At 36.4% G+C, this 14905-nt stretch overlaps 1 protein-coding gene across 2 annotated transcripts in view; it reads right to left on the bottom strand.

Annotated features, from left to right (window-relative positions):
- Positions 1 to 598: 598 nt before the first annotated feature.
- HACL1 (2-hydroxyacyl-CoA lyase 1) overlaps positions 599 to 14905 on the bottom strand; it is a 30308-nt gene continuing 16001 nt past the window's right edge. For both annotated transcript variants that reach the window (XM_074312816.1, XM_019725984.2), the window contains exons 10-17: positions 14416 to 14521; positions 12524 to 12607; positions 11463 to 11564; positions 9228 to 9382; positions 8652 to 8810; positions 6998 to 7105; positions 4129 to 4315; positions 599 to 760 (exon numbers count right to left, since the gene is read on the bottom strand). In XM_074312816.1, coding sequence (XP_074168917.1) covers positions 728 to 760; positions 4129 to 4315; positions 6998 to 7105; positions 8652 to 8810; positions 9228 to 9382; positions 11463 to 11564; positions 12524 to 12607; positions 14416 to 14521 — 934 coding nt within the window. In that variant the 3' untranslated portion in view covers positions 599 to 727. The remainder of the gene's footprint in view (positions 761 to 4128; positions 4316 to 6997; positions 7106 to 8651; positions 8811 to 9227; positions 9383 to 11462; positions 11565 to 12523; positions 12608 to 14415; positions 14522 to 14905) is intronic.

The following is a 14905-nucleotide window of genomic DNA, read 5'->3' as shown; positions in this document are numbered from 1 at the left end:
TGTCAGAGGGGAAAGTAGATTAGGAGGTTATCACTTTGTGAGGGGTGTAAATGTCTTAACTATTACATTGCTTTGTACACCTAAAACTAATAAAAAAAAATTTTTTTAAAGAGTTCATTATATAGTAAAGTTGTTGACTCAATGTGGTACACATAAACTAAGGTTGTTAATTCAAATATACTCTGAAATTATTAGTTTCGGTGTGATGTGACTTCTCCTTTGGCTCAGTAAGTTCTTTCCAGAAAAATAAAACAAAACAAAACCCCAACACAAAAAGTACAGCACAAGCTGCATTAAATACTGGGGAGCCCAAGGTATGAAGTGGTCAACAAATAATAAGTAGCCTACGTACTCCGACTTACTGAACAGGCCTCTGCATTAAAAAATTCTTGGAACTGCTTTCTTCAGATGTTTTTAAAAGACATGAGGCTTTAAGAATGCATTTTTAAAAAGAATACTGGTGTTACCTCAGTGGTTAGGCCATTACAATGCTATTATTTAATAAAACCCTTTCTCTTCTTTCATCTTAAATAGTTATTTCTGTGGTTGAATACTGCTAATGTTTTCTGTTTTTAATCAATTACTTTACTATATAATGTCATTTAGAAATATTTTTTATTTTTCTTTGCATAACAATTTTGACATCATAGGTATTCTGCTGGGGAAAATAAAATTCCATCTTACAGGAAAGAGAAAACTCCTCAAGACAACTTATTGGCATCTGTATTTACATATTAGAGCGGGTCAGCCAGTGAAAATCCTAGAAAAAGAAATACAACAAACATTTAGTTGGAAGAAATAATTGTCTTAAACTATATCCTCACTGTTTTGCTTGCTCTAAAATCTAAATGTCCCATTATAACATTTTTACCACACTGGTGGTAAATAAAGTTTATCCTTGGTCTAGTGATTTCCTCAAAAGGGAGCTAAAAATCCATAGTGATTTTTAGCCCTGTCCTAGAAAACAACCTAAAATAACTTTCTGGGTCCTCTCCCATGAATAGAGTGTGACAGAAACAGAAGTATGAGTACACTCAAAGAAGAGAGGAGAGGAAGGAGTCCCGGAGGGCTGAGATTAGGTCCTCCCAGTATTACAGCAGGAAGCAGCCAGCCTACACTGCGAATCAATGACAAATAGTGGATGGACACACAATCAATGAAAATTACCAGCTAGGAAACTAGTATGTGTGGAATTCTATTGCAATGATAAATAATGTCAAAGAGGTAAATGTAAATAATACAAGAATCCTCATGGAATTATAAAAGAAAATAACACCTTCTACTTCTCCAGCAATAACCCCCAAAATTCACAGAGAACTTGGAAAACAGATCATTAGGAACAGATGAGAAGGGTGAATTCATTAGCAGAGAGGGGACAATTCATTAGGGTTTTTCTATGACTAACACGGGTCTCAAGACTATTTTGTGTGCTTGTGTGCTGAATATAGTAGTATCCCCTTTCCACAAGGGATATGTTCCAAGACCCCCAGTGGATGCCTGAAACTGTGGATAGTACCAAACCCTATGTATATTATGTTTTTCCTACACATTCATACCTATGATAAAATTTAATTTACAAATTAGGCGCAGTAAGAGATTAACAATTACTACTAATAAATAAAATTATAACAATATACTGTAATATAAGTTATGTGAATGGTTTTGGGGGCATTATTAAATAAAATAGGGGTTACCTGAATGCAAGCACTGGGATACTGTGACAGCCGATCTGATAATCAAATTGGCTACTAAGTGACTAACAGGAAGGTAGCATACACAGCATTTATATGCTGGACAAAGGGATGATTTACATCCTGTGCAGGATGTAGAGGGACGGCACAAGATTTCATCACGCTGCTCAGACGGTGCACAATTTAAAACTTCTAAATTATTTATTTCCAAAATTTTCCATTTAATATTTTCAGACTACAGTTGACCGTGAGTAATGAAACCATGGAAAGCAAAATTGTGGATAAGGGTGGACTACTATACTAACTTTGGGCTTTGTTTGTTCTTCTTTTTCTAGTTCCTTGAGGTATAAAGTCAGGTTATTTGAGATTTTTCTTGTTTTTTGAGGTAAGCATTTAGGGCCATGAACTTCCCTCTTAGGACTCCTTTTTCTGCATCCCATAAGCTTTGGTACATTGTTTCCCTTTTCATTTGTCTCAAGGTATTTTTTTATTTCTCTTGATTTCTTCTTTGACACATGGCTGTTTGGTAGCACATTGCTCCATCTCCATGTATTTATGAATTTCCTTCTCATAACTGATTTGCAATTTCATACTATTATGGTTGGAAAAGATGCTTGGTATGATTTCAATCTTCTTAAATTTATGAAAACTTGTTTTGTGACCTAAAATATGATCTATCCTGGAGAATGTTCTATGTGCACTTGGGAAGAATGTGTATTTTGTTGCTTTTGGATGAAATGTTTTGTATGTATCTATTAAGTCCATCTGATCTAATGTCATTTAAGGCTGATGTTTCCTTACTGATTTTCTTTCTGGATGATCCATCCATCGATGTGAGATGTATTAAGATTCCCAATTACTATTGCATTGCTATTTATTTCTCCCTTTAGACTTGTTAATATTTGCTTCATACATTTAGGTATTCCTGTGTTGGATGCATAAATATTTACAAATGCTATATTCTATTGTTGGACTTACTTTGTAATTATTATGTAATGCCCTTGTCTTTATTACGTCTTTGTTTTAAAGTTAAGTCTATAAAGTCTACTCCAGCTTTCTTTTGGTTTTTATTCGTATGGAATATCAGTTTTCCATCTCTTCACTTTCAGTCTGTGTGTGTACGTACGTGTGAAGTGAGTCTCTTGTAGGCAGCAAATATGTGTCTTGTTTTTTGATCCCTTCAGTCACTCTGCTTTTTTGTTTGTTTGTTTGTTTGTTTTAAGGAAGGAACAACTCATAGTGGCCCTTGTGGGGATTGAACCGACAACCCTGGTGTTATTAGTACCATGCTCTAACCAACGGGCTAACCGGCTACCCCTACTCTGTCTTTTGATGGGAGAATTTAATGCAATTACATTTAAAGTAATTATTGATAAGTATGTACTTTTTGCTACTTTGTTAATTGTTTTCTGGCTGTTTCATATTTCTAATCTGCATCTCTTGCCAAAGTCTCTGACATCTATTTTTACAGAAACAGAGTTTCAGAATTCTATATATTTCACAGTTTCCAAATAGTTAATTTACATTTCATTGATAGTATCTGTTTGCCCACTTGTTCAAAAAAAAAAAAAAAGATCTCACAGCAGACATGAATAAAGAACCAAGACAAAAACTACTTGAAAAAATTATTTGCTCCAAAAACAATGGATGATACACAACATGTAAGCACGGATGACAGGTATATGAGAAGGTAAGTAGCAGAATCAGGATCACAGTACAAAACTAAGTACAAAAAGCAACTTAATCTGGGATGGAAGAGGACCATGCTATATACTTTGTTATTTATTTTACTGCTATAATCTACATTGCAGCTTTGCTTTAGAGGCCAAAGTTAAGGAATTTTGAACGTAACTGCACAAATCGCCATATTATAGTCTCATCTCCCACTGTGCTTCCTTCACTCTGTCCTCTAGGCACTTTGGCCTTCTTTCAGTTCCTTAGACCTGCCATACTCCCTGCTGCCACAGAGCCTTTGCGTATCTCTTCCCCCACTTTTTTGCTGAGTTTGTTCCTACTTATACTTTGGATCTCAGTTTAAGCATTATTTCCTCTGAGAAGCCTTCTGTGGGACCCCAATATAAGCCAGATTCCTTTCTTGTATGTTCATTCAGAACTGGATTCCTTTCCTCCAGAGCAACTGTCTCACTGTTGTAATGCATTCAGTTGGGAGGTGACTGGACTGTCCACTCACCGACTGTATGTTAGCTCCATGATGTGAGCGTGAGCCTGGCTTTGCTCACCATGCTATTCTTAGTACTTGACACAGCATACCTAACACATTTCTCAACAAATATTCATTGAACAAACAAATGAAAGTGCCAAACTCAGAAATGGCTTCAAAAAAACTGTCTGAATTACAGGGTGTTCTGTTTGGTAAATATTTTTGGGGGTGGGAGTAAAGATACATTTCTGCTTTCTGCTTAGCAATCACATTTACCTGGGCCTTCCGCATGGCCTGTGGCTCAATCATGATGTTGATAAGAGAGGGTTTAGTTGTGTCCGCCAAGCTTTGCCTCAGGGATTCTTGGAGTTCTTTGGGTGTCTGTACAAAATATCCTTTGCCCCCAAATGCAGTTATAACCTGCTCATAATGTGAATTTGGCAGAAGGCACATTGGAGGAGCCCTGAAAAAGAAGTAAATAGAAAAAAGTAAATAGAAAAAGTCATTCTCTGACATAGTTTGTAGAAAAATTTAGGCTAAACTGAAAGGTACACTTTTATATCCAACACTTAAACTGCGATGCCAGTACTCAAAACTGTCCATGTATTTTTTTATTGTCTATACAGCAAAGTCCAACATAACTTTTGGTGACGATGGAAAAGTTTCACACCTGTGCCATCCAACAGAATAGCCACTAGTAACCTGTTGCTGTGAACACTTCAAATGTGACTAGTTAAAATAGGGAACTGAATTCTGTTTGTTTTGCTGTTTTTTTTCTGAATTTTTTATTAAAGTATAGTTGGCATATAATAGTATATTAGTTTCAGGTGTACAACATAGTGATTTAACATTTATATATCTTATGATATGATCACGGTATGTGTATTAACCATCATTGTACAAAGTTATTACAATATTACTGACCATATGCCGTGCTGTACAGTACATCCCAGTGGCTATAAGTTATATATATATATATATATATATATATATATATATATATATATAATATAATTATTTATTATAAAACAAATATTTTATCATTGAAAGTTTATACCTTTTATTCACCTTTTTCACCTATTCCCCAACCCCCTTCTCCTCTGGAAACCACCAGTTTTGCTCTCTGTATCTATGAGTCTATTTGTTTTGTTTTGTTTGTTCATCTGTTCTGTTTTTTCAGATTCCACATATAAGTCAGATCATATGGCATTTGTCTTCCTTCATCTGACTTATTTCACTTAGCATAATACCCTCCAGGTCCATCCATGCTGTTATGAATGGCAACATTTCATCCCTTTTTAATGTGGAGCAACATTCCATTGTGTATATGTACCACATCTTCTTTGTCCATTCGTCTATCGATGGACACCTAGGTTGTTTCCGTATCTTGGCTATTGTGAATAATGCTGCAGTGAATATAAGGGTGCACATATCTTTCCAAATTAGCATTTTAATTTTCTTTAGGTAAAAACCCAGAACTGGAATTGCTATTCACAGGGTAGTTCTATATTTAATTTTTTGCAAAATCTCCACACAGTTTCCTATAGTAGCTTTACCAATTTACAATTGCACTAACAGAACAGGAGCGTTCCCTTTTCTCTACATCCTTGCCAATACTTGTTTGTTGACTTTTTGATAATAGCCATTCTGACAGGCGTGAGCTAATATTTAATTGTGGTTTTGATTTGCATTTCCCTGATGATTAGTAATGTTGAACATCTTTCTCATGTGTCTGTTGGCCATCTGTATGTCCTCTTTGGAGAAATGTCTACTTAGGTCCGCTGCCCGTTTTTCAATTGGATTGTTTGTTTTATTTATGTTGAGTTATATGATTTCCTTATATATTTTGGATGTTAATCCCTTATCAGATATATCACTTGCAAATATCCTCTCCCATTCACTAGGTTGTCTTTTACTGTGATGGTTTCCTTTACTGTGCAGCTTTTAGTTTGATATAGTCCCATTTGATTATTTTTGCTTTTGTTGACATTAACTGAGGCAACATATCAAAAACATATTGCTAAGACCAAGGCTAAAGAGTTTACTGTCCCTATTTTCTTTTAGGAGTTTTATGGTTTTAGGTTTTACATTTAAGTCATTAGTCCATTTTGAGTTTATTTTTGTATATGGTGTAAGAAAGTGGTTTCGTTTCATTTTTTTGCACGTGGCTGTCAAATTTTCCCAATACCACTTATTGAGGAGACTGTTGTTTCCCCATTTGTCTACTCTTGCCTCCTTTTTTGTAGATGAACTGACCATATGGGGGAGAGTTTATTTCTGGGCTCTCTGGAATTTAATTTAAATGTGGCTAGTGGCTACTACCCTAAACAGCGTAGGCTAACCATCTATTACGAATCCAAAAGAAAAAGAGGAAAAAAAGGAATGGTTACTGCAAAACAACAAATAACAAAACAGCAAATGAAGTCAGTAAAGCATAAGCAAACATTCCCACACTCTGCTCTACCTCCAAGCTGACTCACAAATCCACTCTCTCTCACACCGCACAACCAGCCACAATACTGTCTCAGGTTAGCTCTGCCAACAGGTGATCAAAATTTAGCTAAGTGGTAAAAGGAAGACCTCTGGATATAAACATCTGTATTCCCACATGGTGTAGTAGGACTTGGGTTATTTTCCAATAAGCTCTTTCACTAACAAGGCTAAGACATCAAATTCATTTATCTGAGTCTTCAGTGGCTCCCCGATCATAAGCTATTTACTGAAGTGCCTAATCATGGATGGTTGTGCTAAGAGGAACCATATTAGCCCTTTAGAGGGGCTGACAACATAAACAAGCAATACTCACACCATGGAAGCACATTCCAATACAGCAGACTGTTTTTAAAGGGTAGAATTAATATTTTATTCTCATTTATAATCAGATGGCAGCTGAGTACAATCTTTATACTTGATCTTTCCTTTTTGTAAATAAAAAAAAAAAAAACAAGTTTTAAGGAGTTGATGGCTGGTTATGTTTTCAGAACACATGATTAGATTAATTCGCTGATGGTAGATTCAAGTTTTTCCTTATAGCTCCAGACAAATTCACCTACCTTTTTGTCCCTTTTTGAAAACTGGAAGATTGGCAAAAGAGAGATTAAAATAGATGCGAAAAAGTAAATATACATTGTTCTGAGTTACTTACACTGCAGTAGCATCTCCAAATTTTAATATATCCTTCCAAGTAGCTGTATCAAAACCTTGGTAAATTCCATTATTATTTACCACCAAAAGTACAATTGGCAAGTTGTACCTAAAATAACAGCAAAATATAAAGGAAATCATTCTTCATTCTAAAGCAATTTCTTTTCTTTGGGCTGATATTTTAACTTAAAAATGGACAGTTCCCCATAAACTTTTTTTGTAACATTAGGGTAAGACTAAACATTAAGCATTTGTTATCCTTATAAATGAATATCAATCATTAACAGAAACATCATGGAGTAGTAGAAAGAAGGTAAGATTAGGGGTTTGTAGACCTGGTTCTACTACTATGCAGCTACGAACCTTGGGCAACTCACTGAGCTTTACTGAACGTTGGTTTTCATAGATCCAGGTGTCAATAAGAATTGACACCTTCCATACTTAATATCCCCTGAAGCACAACTTTCAGGTGGTGCCAAGGAGTTCTGTTTGAAATGTACCTTTCTATTTACTAAATTCCTCATAGACAACTGGCACTGCTAGAGGCTGTGGGAGGCACACAAGTGACGAGCACACACTCTCTCCCTCTCAAATCATTTCACCGTAATTAGAAAAACGTTACATGGTATAATAATTGGAGAAAAAGAGAGTAACAATGTGCTCAATAGTACGGTAAAGACAAAAAAAGGCTGATTAAACTTTACTAACGACTAAAAAAAGAACATGGGCTTTATTGTCTGCAAACATAATTTCTGAGATCTGGTGTAAAAACAAAACTAAACTGCATACCGATTGGGGTAACGGCTTGCTCTCCATGCTCAAAGGGAAAGGCTTTACTTCACTCTCTAGAAGGCTGACTTCCCCACAAATGATGTTTTAGGTGCATATTACTTGGTTGTCAATACAGACACTCTAACAGGCACATACTTTCCCTCTGATCTGGAAAATGTTATATACCAAAGCTACGAAAGCCCCAGAACATGATTTACAAAAACCCTGGTAAGAGCCCTGGCTAAGGATAGAACGCTTTTCCTAGTTTAAATAATTGGAGGAAAAGAAACAAATCCCCATACTACTACAGTAGGAGCTACAACTTACGAGTTTTTCCACGAATCCTCACAACTAAAATCTGAATAGCTCACTTCCCTGAGCAGTCACGTTGAGCTTTACCTACATCATCTCATTTGCTCCTCGCAACCATCTTCTAAGGCAGGAACTGTTACTATTCCTATCCCTAGTCTAGAGGACACTGAAGCTTGGTGAAGTGGCTCAACCCAAGTCACTTGACTCTGATGTGGTGAAGTCAGTGTCTAAATTCGGGCCATGTGACTCCGAGGCCATGCTCTTCATCACCATGCTCTGTTGTCTCCCTTCAGAAAACAAGCTTTTCTCTGACAGAATTTTTTTTAAGTGACCTCAAAACCCTGCCTCCTAATATGGCAGGTTTTTGGCATGCAGGAAAGAAGTGAACACACTGCCTGGGTGAGCAACAGCCTGGTGTTACTGATACCAGTGTTCTCAGGACAGCGCAGAGCTGTGCAGGGGCACCTGGCACATGACTGACGCTTTGGAAGCACTGGTGAGGCAAGTGGGTCATGTGCAGAACTTTTCATATTTTGGAGAAAGAAATGTTCTGATTCAGGATGCTGTTTTACCTGCAGATGGTTTCCACTTCCATGCCAGAAAATCCAAAGGCACTGTCTCCTTCCACACAGATGACACGCTGTCCTGGGTTTCTATCTTTAGCCACTAGAGCAGCTGCAATGGCAAATCCCAAACCGACTCCCATTGTTCCAAAAGTACCAGCATCAAGCCTATTGGGGAATGAAGCTAAAGTGAAACCCTCTGGGGCATATCACAAATGGTAGGGTTGGCACAAATTTAGACATATTCACATGGTTCATGATAAAATAAAGAATAAATACACTTTCTTTAATATAAAGTTTTAGACTGTGAGGAACTAATTTGTCAAAGATAAGCAGAATGAGAGGGGAAAAATCACTCGTGATTGCTTGGAAGATTGATTATATCCTTAGAATACTGAGTACATATATTATCACATGGTCTTGAGGACCTATCAAGCGTAAAAACTATCTAGAACCTCACTTAAGAATACTTCTATGAACTATGTCCTTATACACTGAACATGTGTAATTCTCAAATGTTTTATTAATCTGCATCATTGTAGTTTCAAATTTAACACATTATAATTTCTTTTTTGGCAGCCTTACCTGTGACGAGGAAGGTAGTTTTGCAGCACAGTGCGTCCAATATCCATAGTATTTGCTCCTTCACTTACCACAATACAGTCTTTGGGTAGCTGTTCTTGAACATGGTAGAATACTGTGTAATAATTCATAGGCAAGGATTTTTGGGAAGCTAATTCCTAAAATATTAGAGGGAAATACAATCAAATTAGATTGAGATGTAATGAAAATAAACAATGTCAATAAGCTACTATCAAACTCATTTGGAAACAGGTAACAACTACAAACTACGAGGTACCCAAATGGCCACCAATGCCCAGTCTGAGAAGCTAACTGATCAATGAATAGTCCTGGGGACATGCTATGAAAAATGGGTCTCACTCCCAGTCTGGGACACAATCAAATAAGCCAGGGCATATCCCTCTTCCTGGAGTTCCATATTAACTTGTTAAAGACTGAGAAGTCCTATAGTAAAGACAGCTGGGAACACTGGGTTAAACAAAACTAAACAGTCCTACTTGAGCACTTTTAGGGAAACACTGCCTTAGAAAAAGTAAAAATTCATCTTAGAATATTTTCATCTGAAATATGGCCCTAAGTTTAAATAAAAATGAAGTCAGGATTTTAGAAAACCTGGTTCTTCCCCACATTCCACTTCCCCCACTATTCTAAAGAGTCTCTGAGCTGAGAGAAGTCACATGGGGCTTCACAATCCCATCTGGTCCCAGCACTGCTTCTTCACCTGTGCTACTTTGGTCCATTGGAGATTATACCCAAGATGGATGAGGGACCCTCCTATGCTCCTACACCAGAGAATAGAGGCAACTTCTTTCCATCTTAAACTAACGTAATTCCTAAGGATGAGAAGGAATTAATCATACCTTAAGGAAATAGAAGGGAGACTGGCTCGCTAGAACAAACAGTCTCTGATTAAAATTCCAATGAAAGACAGAATCATGTATAATCAATTCCACTTATTTTGAAAATGGGAATTTATTCCAAGATGACTGATATATTAGGGAACAATATGAGCATAACTCGATTTCATGTCTGCTCATGCATGATTCTGTCAGTGAGAAATACTACACAAACACAGTAAACTACACCCAGTTGAACCAAGATGCAAAGGAATAAACAAAACAGTGAAAAAAATCGGGAACAACCATTCTCACAATCAGACAGAAAACTATATACAAAGACTTTAAATAGAAAATGCCAAGTCCTGCAGAAGTGGCTCATTTTAGTGCTAGTAGTGGATGTTTTGGTGGTTTCACATATTACTACAATTTCCAAATCATTCAGCTATCAGGCAAGTGATAGCTGATGAAGAAGTCACAAAAGAATTTCCAGTAACAACTAAGTGAATTAAGAAAGCTATAAAGGTTCTCACAAAAAAATACATAAAAATAAAGGTGAACTAGACGGGGGAATCCTTTCACAATGTGTATGTATATTAAATCACCATAATGTACATTTAAATATCTTACAATTTTACATGTCAATCATACCTCAGTAAAGCTGCAATTAAAAAAAAGAAAAAGCTATACATTAGATTAAAATTTCAATTTTAATGAAATACCTATCTATTATAAATGCATGCCTTGAAGAATCTATATCTTTTTTTTTTCTTTTTTTTTTTTGTTTTGTTTTTTAAAAACCATTTTTTTTTATTTTTTATTTATTTATTTTATTTAATTAGTTTCAGGTGCACAAGACAAAGCAAAACTTAGACATTTATCATTTATATCCCTCACACTGTGTGAACCCCCCTCCCCCAAGAATCTATATCTTAAAGGTAGAAAAACATGCCCCAACATGCCCCAGGATTTAAGGCTCCAAAAGACTTCAACTGTAATTTGGTGTCAAGGTCAAACTGAGGACAGTAAGCCACACCCATCCACATAGACTCTTATAACCTTCTGTTCAATGTTAGATCACCCTCCTTCCACCCCAGTAACTCACAAGCTGTAACGCTTCCAATGCCCACTTCCACAAGAAACTAGGTCTTTTCTAAGGGAAAGTGCCATACACACACACACTCACACACATCTTTGCCACCATTTTTATTAGGTTCCTATCTTAATGTTTCACAAAGTTATTGCGAGTTGTGCCCCTAAACCTTTTTCCCCCATGAGCCCAGTGGGTTTCACTGTATGATTTTGCATAGTGTGGTGATTTTTAGGAATACATATGCCATACTATGACAGAACTGAACCATGAATCTGAAGCATTCTTGAGTTTCAGTGGGTCCAGTATTACCTTGGATGCAGCTTCATTGCTCCTCATTTTTTCTCTCAGAGTTTTCCACCACTTGCTCTCTAGAGGATACTGCCACGGTGTTTTATCAAATTGTTCTAAAAGCTGAAAAACACCACAAACTTTTTCTTTCTTTCTTGAAAATGAACTGAAATCATATTAACATAAAAATCTTTCCTTAAAGACAATATTGTTATATTATCCTCCCCTTCACATCACTCATACTGTTTTTCCTCTAGGCAGCAAACAACTGATAGAAGGTAAATAGGTAACAAGGAAAGGTTTATTTGGGTCAGTGTGGACTTCTGCCTCATGCTAGAATAACCACAGGCAGAGCACAGTGCTACTTACCTGCCGCCTCACTGGCTGGGGCCTTTAAGGCCTCATCCATCTTTGACACTGAAAGGAAAATCACCTTCTCCATGGAACCCTTACAGGAAGGCCAACGGCCCCAAATACTTAGGGATTCCCATGGTACAGGCCAAATATTCCAGTGTTTTAATATGTGATTGGGGATTGCACCCTAACATTGTATAATCATGATAACAATAGCAATTTATATCCAAAATCAAGAGATAAATGTGACTATATTTTATCTCCTGTCACAAAGAAATGTGTAAATTATGTACAAACTATACGACTCTGAACAAGTCACTGATTACAGTTTTGAAGAGTAAAAATCTCTTTAATGCCTAAAGAAATACTAAGACTTTTCCAGTACATAAAGCCACTTCTTGGGTGTCAGTTCAGTGCCTTTGGAAACTGCATTGTAATTTTTCAGATAGCTGAATCCTACTTAATAAATCACTGCTTGCCTATTGAATGCCTTTAAATTTTCAATCACCTTCCAAAAATGCTTAACTTACTCACATAAAAATGATCTGTACACAAGAAGCTGGATTTACCAAGTTCCAAAGTTATACTTAAGGATAGCTTTCTATCATAAATTGTTTAAAACAGATATTATCAGACCTGTCACCAAGTGAACCAAGATTGAAACATTTTAAAGAACTATTCTCTAAAGACCAATCCATATAAATTAAAACCCAGGCAAAAGCTCTTACTTGTTTAGTGACAGCATTTATGTCTCCTAGCAAAGTCACAGCAGGTCTTACATTATTCCCCAATTCTTCTGCACAGATATCAACCTAAAGAGAGACAAGACTGAAGACCAGCCATGTTTATTCTTAAACTCTTTAAGAAGTCGATTAAGGCTAAATAAATGAATTATGTATATATAACATGATAAAGATGTGATGGTCAACAAGTTTCTTAATAAAAATAAAAATCCATGGAACTATATGAGTATCATAGCTAGTATAGAAACCGCATCATCTTCCCTTATTTTAAAATCCACTCTATAGAATATTGGTATTGTTCTGTTATACCCACAGGAGTGCATTTCACTTGGTCATTTATAGTTCTGAATCTAATCAATAATAAGGTTTTACTTAATTACATTGGAATTCCTACTTAGAGGAGTTCTCAAATTTGAGCATATATTAGAATCATCTGGAAGGCTTGTTAAACTGTAGATTCCAAGAGTCCACCTCAGAATTTCTGATCTCAGTAGGTCTGGGGAAAGGCCCCAAAATGTGCATTTCTAACAGGTTTCCCAGGTGGTGATGATGCTGCTGGTCCAGGAACCACATTTTGAAAGCCACTCCTAGGGTAAGGCATGACCACTCCTAGGGTAAGGCATGACCACTCCTAGGGTAAGGCATGACCACTCCTAGGGTAAGGCATGATTACTTCCCATATAGTCCCATGTAGAAGCCCCATTTCTAGATGGCCATGGGCAAGTGAAAATACATTCTGCTAGCAGGAGTAATTCAGCCACCCAAAAGGGGATACACTTTATTTTGTAATCAAGAGGGGCAATCAAAGAAGTGGCAGCATCTTCCTGGTACGACCCAGGTCTCCCTTGTTTGTGGTTTCAGTTCTCAATGGTCTCAGGGGAAAGGGACTATTAGAAGTTGACTCCTTAAGTAAAAGGTAAATAAAGAGAAGACAGCAACTGTAGCTGGATGATCAAATACCATACACAATCTGTGCAGGTCGAACAGGTTTACATGCCACTATGTAGGCAGTACTTTCCACACCAGTAAGAAAACTGGCTTACAAAGAGGATCATTACAGGGGCAGCCAGTTAGCTCAGTTGGTTAGGGAGCGGTGCTCTTAACAAGGTTGCTGGTTCGATCCCCACATGGGCCCCTGTAAGCTGAGCCCTCCACAACTACAGTGTTTCCCCGAAAATAAGACCTAATTTTTGAAATTAGCAAATAAGAAAATAAGCAAAAATTTTTGCTCCAAAAGACGCAATAGAGCTGATGGTCCGGCTAGGTCTTATTTTCGGGGAAACACAGTAGATTGAAACAACTACTTGACTTGGAGCTGATGGGTCCTGGAAAAACACACTTAAAATAAATAAAAGTTAAAAAAAAAAGAGGGTCACCCCAAGTCAAGAGTCATCAAAAGGAGGTCAGCCTGTATTCCAAATACTCTGTTTAATAACATAGGTAAAAGCAGCTTTGTTTAGAGGTTTCCAAACAAAGGGTGTTTGAAAGTTTTGGCATCTAAGAGAACAACTCAATCCCACACAATGCTGAATGTTTTGCTCTACCATCCTACTTCATTAAACCTCTCTTGTCTACCTTTAAATATACCTGAACCATGAAGAAGAGGCAAATTAGGCTTTTCAAACTATTTAAAACTTGATTTTGAAAGATTTTCTGATTAGAAGTGGCACATTACGTATGCTTCATAGGCTTGAAAAGGCAGATTACTTTGGTACCTGTAATTATGTGAGACAATTTATAAAATTCTACTTTTGTAAAAAGAGAAATGGTTTTTCACAAAAGCTAAGAAGAAAGCAGAGCTGGTAATGGCTGAGAGGGAGAACAATAAACTACAGATCTCTCTGATTTTAAATCTCTCTTCTCTGTTCTCTGAGTACCTGGATAAACTTCACATCTGGCTGGTATCTTGGAGGAAGTCCAAAATGCAAAATCCAATTTAATCTGGCACCAAATAACACGATTACATCAGCAAATTGCAAAGCCCTATTACAAAGAAAAATCAGATATAACACAAAAAGTATATCTATGTTTCTTATTTGAATTATTCTAAAATTAATTTCTAAAGTATTTGGAAAATCTAAATAATTTGGAACTTCATTATGTTAGTTAAGAATCAGCTTCTATGCTAAATTTGACCTTTCAAACTAAAATAATTTATGACGCCATTCTATTTAGTAATATAAAAGTACATAGAAAAATATTACCATAGGACTGTATTTATACTCTATTACTTTTCTCACATTAGAAAATCAATACAAGTCCACTGTAGATAATCTGGAAAAAGCATAAAGAGTATAAAGAAGACACCAAAAGCACCCAATAATACTATCAACTTATAAATTATTATTAATATCCTGGTATGTTTTC

The sequence above is a fragment of the Rhinolophus sinicus genome, linkage group LG10, assembly GCF_036562045.2.
Source record: "Rhinolophus sinicus isolate RSC01 linkage group LG10, ASM3656204v1, whole genome shotgun sequence".
In the NCBI taxonomy this organism is placed as follows: domain Eukaryota; kingdom Metazoa; phylum Chordata; class Mammalia; order Chiroptera; family Rhinolophidae; genus Rhinolophus; species Rhinolophus sinicus.
Note: the sequence above shows the minus strand (reverse complement) of the source record. Positions and strands in the feature narration are given on the sequence as shown.